At 39.5% G+C, this 10,078-nt stretch overlaps 1 protein-coding gene across 1 annotated transcript in view; it reads left to right on the top strand.

Annotated features, from left to right (window-relative positions):
• Positions 1–2,591: 2,591 nt before the first annotated feature.
• LOC113049933 (NACHT, LRR and PYD domains-containing protein 3-like) overlaps positions 2,592–10,078 on the top strand; it is a 39,749-nt gene continuing 32,262 nt past the window's right edge. The window contains exons 1-3 of the mRNA XM_026212678.1: positions 2,592–2,908; positions 5,116–5,166; positions 6,761–8,564. Coding sequence (XP_026068463.1) covers positions 2,653–2,908; positions 5,116–5,166; positions 6,761–8,564 — 2,111 coding nt within the window. The 5' untranslated portion in view covers positions 2,592–2,652. The remainder of the gene's footprint in view (positions 2,909–5,115; positions 5,167–6,760; positions 8,565–10,078) is intronic.

The following is a 10,078-nucleotide window of genomic DNA, read 5'->3' as shown; positions in this document are numbered from 1 at the left end:
AAAAGACATATAATAAAAATAAAAGTTAAAAATAAAGTTAAATAAAGGTAAATGACAGATATAGTGCAAATCAATGAAGTGAACAACAGTGCAGTTAAAAGATTTTTTAGTGCAAAAAAATCACTTATTAAAAATATCTTAAGTCTGATTAAAGTGACAAGTGACAAGTGACCAAGAGCAGTTATTTAACTGACTGATGAGGTAGTGGAATGACGTCAGTTCCATGCCGAATGAGGTAGTGAGCGGTGAGTGAGCAGACCAATGCTGCACAAGTGACTCGTGCATGTCATCATATAATTAGTGGGGGGGGGAGGGTTCATAGTTCAGTGGTGCCTGGGGAAGAAGAAGAGGGGAGGGAGGGAGTTCAGCTTCCTGACAGCCTGGTGGATGAAGCTGTCCTTCAGTCTGCTGGTCCTGGCCTGGAGACTCCGCAGTCTCCTCCCTGATGGTAGCAGGCTGAAGAAGCTGTGTGATGGGTGGGTGGGATCACCTGTGATGCAGAGGGCTTTGCGGGTGAGACGTGTTCCGTATATGTCCTGGAGGGAGGGGAGAGAGACACCAATGATCTTCTCAGCTGCTCTCACTATGCGTTGTGAGTCTTTCGGCAGGACACGTTGCAGGCGCCATACCACACAGTGATGCAGCTCGTCAGGATGCTCTCGATGGTCCCTCTGTAGAAGGTGTACATGATGGGGGGCGGAGTCTGGCTCTTCTCAGTTTACGGAGGAAGTAGAGATGCTGTTGTGATTTCTTGGCTAGTGCTGCAGTGTTTTCAGTCCAGGAGAGGTCCTCTGTGATGTGCACACCCAGGAACTTGGTGCTGCTCACTCTCTCCACAGTCGCACCGTTGATGGTCAGAGGAACATGCTGAGTGTGTGCTCTCCTGAAGTCTACAACAATCTCCTTCGTCTTCTCCACGTTCAGAGAGAGATTGTTGTCACTGCACCATCCGGCCAGGCGGCTCACCTCACTCCTGTAGTTTGTCTCATCTTTGTTGCTAATGAGACCCACCACAGTCGTGTCATCTGCAAACTTAATGAAGAGGTTGGAGCTGTGTGACGGTGTGCAGTCATGGGTCAGCAAAGTGAAGAGGAGGGGGCTCAGCACACATCCTTGGGGGGCCCCAGTGTTCAGTGTGATGGTGCTGGATGTGTTGCTGCCGACCCGTACTGTCTGAGGTCTTCCAGTCAGAAAGTCCAACAGCCAGTTGCACAGCGAAGTGTTGAGCCCCAGCTGACTCAGCTTGTAGATGAGCTGTTGAGGGATGATTGTGTTGAATGCTGAACTGAAGTCTATGAGCAGCATTCTGACATAAGAGTCCTTTTTTTCCAGATGGGTGAGTGCTGAGTGGACGGCAGTGGAGATGGCATCATCGGTCGACCGGTTGGACCGATATGCAAACTGGAAGGGGTCCAGGGAGGGGGGGGGGGCAGACTTGATGTGGTGCATGACTAGCCGTTCAAAGCACTTCATGAGGATGGGGGTAAGTGCAACAGGACGGTAGTCATTGAAGCAGGATGGAGATGGCTTCTTCAGGACTGGGATGATAGTGGTAGTTTTAAAGCATGTGGGAACAACAGCCTGACTCAGTGAGATGTTAAAAATGTCTGTGAAGACATCAGTGAGTTCTGCTGCACAGTCTCTCCGTACACGCCCAGGGATGTTGTCAGGACCCGGAGCTTTGCGGAATGGTCTGTATCCCCTGCCACAGGCTCCTAGTGTCTCTGCTGTTGCTGAATTGGTGAGCTATCCTCCCTGAGTGCTGTCTCTTAGCCTCTGTGATGCCACGGGACAGGTTGGCCCTGGCTGTTCTCAGGCCCACCTCATCTCCAGCTCTGAAGGCAGCATTCCATGTCTTCAGGAGTCTGTAGACCTCCCCCGTCATCCATGGCTTCTGGTTGGCCCGGACAGTGATAGTTTTTGTGACCGTTACATCATCAATACACTGGTGTTACTGTCTGCAAACAATGACAAATATTTTATCCAAAATCAGTGTTCACGCCACCTTATACAATCACTAAAGTTCATTAGCAATTATTATTTTTATGAAAACATGTTTTTTTAAGTTGTGATTTACCACCACTGGCACATCATCGGACCTTTGGTCATCGTGGCCCCGAGGGGTGTCCCCCCCAGGCGTCCCTTATTTTTCTGTATTGAAGGTGGCAACCCTACTCGTTCACAAGTCAAAAACCGTTTCTGTCAGATGCGTCCAATTCGAGAACCCAGGAGCTGATGATTCTTTTTGTGATTGATTCTGTGCTAATTTTATGTTACCGGTACACATACAGTGCAGTACATTGCGTCACAGGAAATGTTTTTACATTTTACTTAAGGGAAAATCATATCTTTTTTGTTGTTCCAAAATATATATATGTGTGTGTGTGTGTGTGTGGTTGTATATAAGCCATATATACCTGTAAATTTAAAAGGTACAATTTAATGAGACATTATGTACATCAGTAGTTAAAAAATAAAAATAAAAAATAATAATATTGTTATTTCAGTAGATTTGCTTCACATAACCTTCTGATGATTTATTTGTGTCCGCTCACAGCTTCAAATAACACCTGAGCGCTTAGGTCCCCATGTTCAGAGTGAAACTTCAGTTGTTTTTCTTCTTGTTCTGCAGCTGTAAGTTGGTAAAGGACGATGGCATCTGTTAAAGAGCTACTTGTGTACTCACTGAAGGAGCTAGATGCTGCTGAACTGAAGGATTTTCAGTGGTACTTACAGGAACACCATGAGTGTATATCAAAGTCTGACATGGAGAACGCTGATAGGCTAAAAACAGTGGATAAGATGGTGGCATGTTTTGGACCAGAAAAAGCTGTGAAGATCACGTTGGACATCCTAAACAAGATAAACCATAACTTGGCTAAAAAGATAGAGAACAAACACAAGAAAGGTAATGTTTAATTCACTGTGACTGTAGCGTGATTGATTGTTTAGTGCAGGGACGTGCACAGACATTTTGAGGGGCAGGGGCTCAAGTGAAATAAAGGACACTTCTCATAATTACGTTTTTTTTTTCTTTTTTTTTTTTTAAACAATAAAGTATGTATATTAACGCAACACTGACCTCCTTTTAAAAAAAATCATAAAAAAGTTAATTAATTTTATCTTCCTCAAACTCTAATTTTCAAAAGATGTCTACAAAATAATCAGTTCACACAGAAACCATGGTCTCCTTAGTATTCACTAGGTTTATAGAGCAGCAAAGGAAACCATGCCACAATGTGCATGTTTTGAAAACATTTTCTATGCTACTAGTTTCAAGTATATATTTAGAATTACCAAAATAACTGCATCAAGCAGAGGGGTGTGTTTTACTAATAATTTGTTTATTTTTTTGCACAAGGCACTATATCATTTTAATTATTTTGGTGTTATCAGAACACATAACACTTTTAAATCAACACAAATATTCACTCTAAACTGAAGAGGGTTGTTGCTGCTATTTTGTTAACTTTGCATTATGCTGCCTGCCTGGCCCTGCACTGCAAGCATGATTAAAATTAATTGTTTAAATACTTTTTGTTTCACAAGCAAAATAACTTTTTAGCTTCACACAACTAAGCATCAGAATACTGAATTGCCTTAATGTTTTAATCAAATACATTAATATTATTATTGCTATGCATGTACACATACACAATAACTGATGGTGACTGACAAGGACTTAGTTTCACATTTGAGGGAGGACTGTATCATCACCATCATCAAATAAAACCTTCAAAATCCACATTTAGATGGAGTTTGTTTTAAACCTACTACACTCAAAAAATATTCTGTGGCTTAGTAAATATTTAACTTAATTAACTTAATAAAATCTCTGAAAATCTTACTTGATTGTTTGAATTAAACTTACCAAAATAATTGAGTAAAATTTAAATAAAATTAAATAAAAGCCAATGTCATGTATGTATTTGTGGTTGTATGGAATACTATTTTATAAAGGTTTAGAGGAAATAAAAAAAAAGTTCATAAATAAAAAGTTAATTTATAAATATAGTTATTTTTAATGTTTAATGTTAACTTATTTCTACTCAGTTTTATTTATTAATGTACAGATGCAGTTACTCAGATTTACTACATTTTTTAGAGTGTAGCCTATCCTCCATCTGTTTGCATCTGTAGATTTCTTCTAGATTCACCAATTTAGATTTCTAAATTTCAGGGTTAAAGACTCTTGATGTAAGTCATTAACTAACTGGGGACGTTCTTATTTTATTAACTTATTTTCTTACATGGCTTGGTTGATCTCCAATGTAGAATGCGGTCTGTTATTTCTTGATAACAGACCGCTGTGCGGAGTATAACAGACCGTTGCCATGAAAAACAGAGCGTTGCTATGGACTCACAGGATTCTAACCGTAGAGACGGAGTGTACTATTTTCTTTAGCGGAAGCAATACAATCGGGTTTAAATCAATAAACTCCCTTTTAATATTTTGTGTCAAATTATTTGTTTATTTGGTAGGTAGCCATGTAAAAAGCAGGAGGATAATGTATAGCGATTATCCCTTACACAGCTCAAGTCTAGTAGCTCATGAGGCATGCATGCTAGCTAAACACAGGTTAACTAAGTTATATTTGCCTTTGGCTAATCAGCAGTAAATTCGAGCATTATTCGAGGCACTGGTATTTTAATCTTTTGTTCATCACCAGCTCCACTCACCTCAGCACAAGCCAAGAAAAACACTGCTGGGAGGGGCTGCTGCTGCCTGCAGGTGTGTGTCTGTGTATCTGATGTGCGCCGTTGCGGGCAAAGGGGGAAGGGAGGGGGCAGGGGGTTTTGTGGTCAATGAGCGCTTCAGAACTCCTGACCTGATATTTAGATATACTATTCTTCAATAAACATATTTGTTGGACAGGGAAGCTGTGCTCAAACAGGAATATACATATATATATATATATATATATATATATATATATATATATATATAAAAAGGGCACTTTCTCTCCAGGAATAAAAAGGGCAGGTTGCTCAAGCCCCCTTTGATGTCTATGTGTGCACGTGCCTGGTTTAGTGGTCTGATTCTTTGAAATAAACTTTCCTTTCGTGATTGTGTGATAATGTTTTTCAGTGAGTATTTTTCTGTCTCTCTCACAGCTCAGGCTGAAGGCAATACGAACGCATCTGTCCCTGTCGGAGCTGATTCAGGTCAGATCTGGAGTAAACAATCACTGTCTGTAAATGGAAATGAGAAAATATAACTGAAGCAGCAATTACAGGGACAATCACGTCTGCGGCAGATCTTGTAAAAATATATTGAATAGAACAGTGTCCCCAGTAATACCCAATCTACATTGGTCTAAAAGCATTAATTAAACATCTTATAATGTGATACAATGGGCTAGGTGCACAAGATGGCGCCGGTGAGCTTCACCGACGCGAGTGTGTGCGTACTTATTTCCGGTCTTGCGACGCTCGCATTGACTGTAAAGGAAACTCACATACGAAACTTTGCTAGATGTATATAATTAATGATTTTCAAATTTAACAGCAGATAGTGGTATATCAAAAACATGGGGAAACATCCTCCCTATATTTTGCGTACCTTCATCAAGATACAACGCGGAGATTGCTTTATTCTTCTGTTGATTATGTGGATCAGCGTCAGGTCAGGTCCACAGGGATTTCTTCTTTCAAACACAAACCTCTCAAATATGCAATACTTTTCATTTTCGAAGAGCTGGTTTTGTTCTGTTATGTAAGATAAATGTTTCTGACTGTCAAACAAGACGCACAGAGATTTCTGATAAAGCATGTTTTATTAACTTTATTTGATAACATAATTTATAACTAACTGTACAATTAAACGTAATATAATTATGGTAGATAAAAAGATCACTTGTTTGCATTCATGTGTGTTTTTATCTGTTTATTTGTTTTGTGAAAGATCTGCAGCATAAATCATTATCTGTCTATGAGTAGCCATGTATATTTTTATTGTTTTGCATTAATTATCAGATTAAACTGATATTAAAATTAGTCACATATTTTTTACTGTGTAAAATAATAAAATATGTTGTGAAAATAACGATGAAACAGACTGATGTATGTGTACAATTGAGAAATGGATACTTCTGAAGATAAATCGCAGCCCACATCTCACGAAGGATGTAGACCCTGAATTTGGACACAGCATATGCCGTTTCTCGTTTGTTACTCTAGAGTAGACCAATTCACTTTATTGAGGCATACTGCCCCCATCTGGTATGGAATGTGGAGTATGACTTTATTTTTTTTGCCAAACATTACAGATGGCACCTTTAAGCACAACCGGAAATATCTACGCACACACTCGCAAGACCGAAAATCCAAGATGGCGGAGATATGCAACTAGCCCATTGTTTATTAAAGTTACACTATGTAGTACTGTCACCAAATTGATTTGGTGTCATCAAGGCATGATTACAATCACACATGCTAAGGTTGATTTAAAAAGGTCAAAACATGTTGCAAATGCAGCCTCACATCCTGGTTGATGTGCTAGAAGTTGTGGAAACCATGTATCAGCTTTTAGTAACATTAGTCAGCATGGCATATATCCGAATCAATAAGTAATCTGGAAAAAACATGAAAACATATTCAGAAATTGTAAAATTGAAATTAGGTTTTTAGGGATGGACTGTGCTGTTTTAGTTGTATGAATTTAATTTTTCTGCATCAGATCATGCTGATATGAGAAATATTATATTTGTCACATTTATTTAATGTTTTTTTCATTCTTATTTATTTATTTTTATTATAGAGCTGCAAAACTTCTTGAAAACTCACAAAAACAACATGAAGAAGAAAGCTAAATATATTTTTGAGGGCAACAAAGAAAACGATACAGATCTCAAGACTGTTTACACAGAACTGTTCATCACAGAGGGAGATATGAAAGATGTCAATCATGAACATGAGATTCTGAAGATTGATGATGCTTTCAGGAATAAAAAAACACTGGACAAACCAATCAAATGCAATGATATATTTACTGAACTGAGGAAAAAGAATGATGAGAAGATTGTGCTGACCAAGGGAGTCGCTGGCATCGGAAAAACTGTCTCTGTGCACAAGTGCATCCTGGACTGGGCAGAAGGAAACACCAATCAGGATATAGACTGTGTGTTCCTGCTTCCATTCAGAGAGATCAACGTGATTAAAGATAAAGAGATCAGTCTCCATGAGTTTCTGCTGAAATTTTATCCTGGATTGAAAGACCTGGAGAAATCAAAGTTATATAAAGATTGTAAACTTGTGTTTATATTTGATGGACTTGATGAGAGTCGCCTGCCATTGAACTTTAAAAGCGACACACTGGACACTGTTGAGGAAAGAGCATCTGTAGATGTGCTGTTTACAAGTCTGGTCAAAGGTAAGCTGCTTCCATCAGCTCTGGTCTGGGTGACATCACGACCAGCAGCAGCCAATCAGATCCCTTCAGAACATGTGGGTTTGTTCACAGAAGTGCGAGGATTCACTGATGAACAGAAGGAGGAGTACTTCAGAAAAAGAATCACAGATGAGAGTCTGGCCTCCAGAATCATCTCACACATTAAGACGTCTCGTAGTCTCTACATCATGTGCCACATTCCTGTGTTCTGCTGGATCACAGCCACAGTACTTCAGGATATTCTCACTGAGAATGGTGAAGAGAACATCAGCACAACTCTCACTGAAATGTACATTCACTTCCTAAGGATACAAATGAACATGAAGAGCCAGAAGTATGATGAGCAAGAAGAAAAAGAATGTGCCAAGCTCTTACGTTCAAATAGAAAAATAATTCAGAAATTAGCCAAGTTAGCATTTCAACAGCTGAAGAAGGAAAACATTGTGTTCTATGAGAAAGATCTGAAAGAATGTGGTATTAATGTGAGTAAAGACACTGAGTTCACAGGAATGATCGCTGAGATCTTTAAGAAGGAAAATGGACTTTATAAAACAAAGGTCTTCAGCTTTGTGCATCTGAGTGTTCAAGAGTTCCTCGCTGCAGTGCATGTGTTCATTTGCTACCTGGATAAGAACAGGCAAGAGCTTCGGTTTTTCTATGAAGATTCACAAAATACAGCCATACAAAAGGTTCAGTTCTTTTTTAGAAATGTCAAATTTCATGATTTAACAAAGAGGGCCACTGATAAAGCCATGCAGAGTAAGAGAGGACATCTGGACCTGTTTTTGCGGTTTCTGATGGGCATTTCACTGGAATCCAGTCAGAACCTGCTCAAAGGCCTGATCACACACTCTAAAGATACAAGTGTGAGCATCAGACTAACAACTGAACACATTAAGGAATTACAAAAACAGAACATCTCAGATGAAACTTCAGTCAACCTATTTTACTGCTTACTTGAGCTGAAAGATAATTCATTATATGAGGAAATCCAGACATATATCAGTTCAGATGCACATCCAGGAAGAGATCTCTCATCTTCAATGTGCACAGTGTTGACCTCAGTACTGCTGATGTCAGAGAAGGTGCTGGATGAGTTCAACCCAAAAAGGTTCACATCACCTTCAAACTACAAGAGACTTCTTCCAGCTGTGAGATGCTGCAGAAAATCCCTGTGAGTAATTTCACTGACTGCTGTTCAGTTAACCTGTTAAGCCGCACCCAGACGTGGACAGACTGAACACTCCTTGTTTGCACGTGTCAATGTTTATGAATAGCTTAAGTGAAACGGGACAAATGTAATCTTGATGAACTATATATCATTATAAAGATCTAAGCCTCAAGCATCGACAACAGATCATTGTTTTTCAATGGAAAGCTTATAAAGACTGTATTTACTAGCTTTTTGGAAGCAGTACACATCAAGACATGAAGAATAAAAATGCAGTACAGTACATACAAAACTTGTTGTAATAACAAATCATAAACACATCCACAGCTGTAAATCCTGGTTTAGTTAGGAAGGTAAGGGTCCACTGAACGGCATCTCATGGAGCATGTTTAGTACAACAAAGCAATAACTTTGTAATATGGATCATAATTCCTTTGTTTACATTTCAGCTCTTCAGGGACAAAATATTTTGTGTTTTCGTTATTGAATAACTCACGTTCACAAACTGCGTCTTGTTAGTAAAAAAAATGTGTACAGTGCGTACAGTGTCACAAATAGAATGAGTCAAGTCACCTTTATTTATATAGCGCTTTAAACAAAATGGGCTTGCATCAAAGCAACCAAACAACATTAATTAGGAAAACAGTGTGTCAATAATGCAAAATGACAGTTAAAGGCAGTTCATCATTGAATTCAGTGATGTCATCTCGGTTCAGTTAAATAATGTCTGTGCATTTATTTGCAATCAAGTCAATGATGTCGCTGTAGATGAAGTGACTCCAATTAAGCAAGCCAGAGACGACAGCGGCAAGGAACCGAAACTCCACCGGTGACAGAGTGGAGAAAAAAAAAACCTTGGGAGAAACCAGGCTCAGTTGGGGGGCCAGTTCTCCTCTGACCAGACGAAACCAGTAGTTCAATTCCAGGCTGCAGCAAAGTCAGATTGTGCAGAAGAATCATCTGTTTCCTGTGGTCTTGTCCCGGTGGTCATCTGAGACAAGGTTTTACAGGGGATCTGTATCTGGGGCTCTAGTTGTCCTGGTCTCTGCTGTCTTTCAGGGCAGTAGAGGTCCTTTCTAGGTGCTGATCCACCATCTGGTCTGGATACGTACTGGATCCGGGTGACTGCAGTGACCCTCTGATCTGGACACAGACTGGATCTGGTGGCTACGGTGACCTTGGAATAAGAGAGAAACAGACAAATATTAGAGTAGATGCCATTCTTCTAATGATGTAGAAAGTACATAGGCTGTTATGGGAAGTGTTTCCGGTTCCGGTTTACCTAATTAATGCAGCCTAAAAATCCTTTAAAGAATTTGGATATTAAAAGCATATTAGTATGTTATGTGTAAGCAAGGTAAAGAGATGGGTCTTTAATCTAGATTTCAATTGCAAGAGTGTGTCTGCCTCCCGAACAATGTTAGGTAGGTTATTCCAAAGTTTAGGTGCTAAATAGGAAAAGGATCTGCCGGCCGCAGTTGATTTTGATATTCTAGGTGTTATCAAATTGGCTGAGT

The sequence above is a fragment of the Carassius auratus genome, chromosome 30 (assembly GCF_003368295.1).
Source record: "Carassius auratus strain Wakin chromosome 30, ASM336829v1, whole genome shotgun sequence".
NCBI lineage: Eukaryota > Metazoa > Chordata > Actinopteri > Cypriniformes > Cyprinidae > Carassius > Carassius auratus.
The sequence above is the reverse complement of the archived record's forward strand: the minus strand, read 5'-3'. Positions and strand labels throughout refer to the sequence as shown.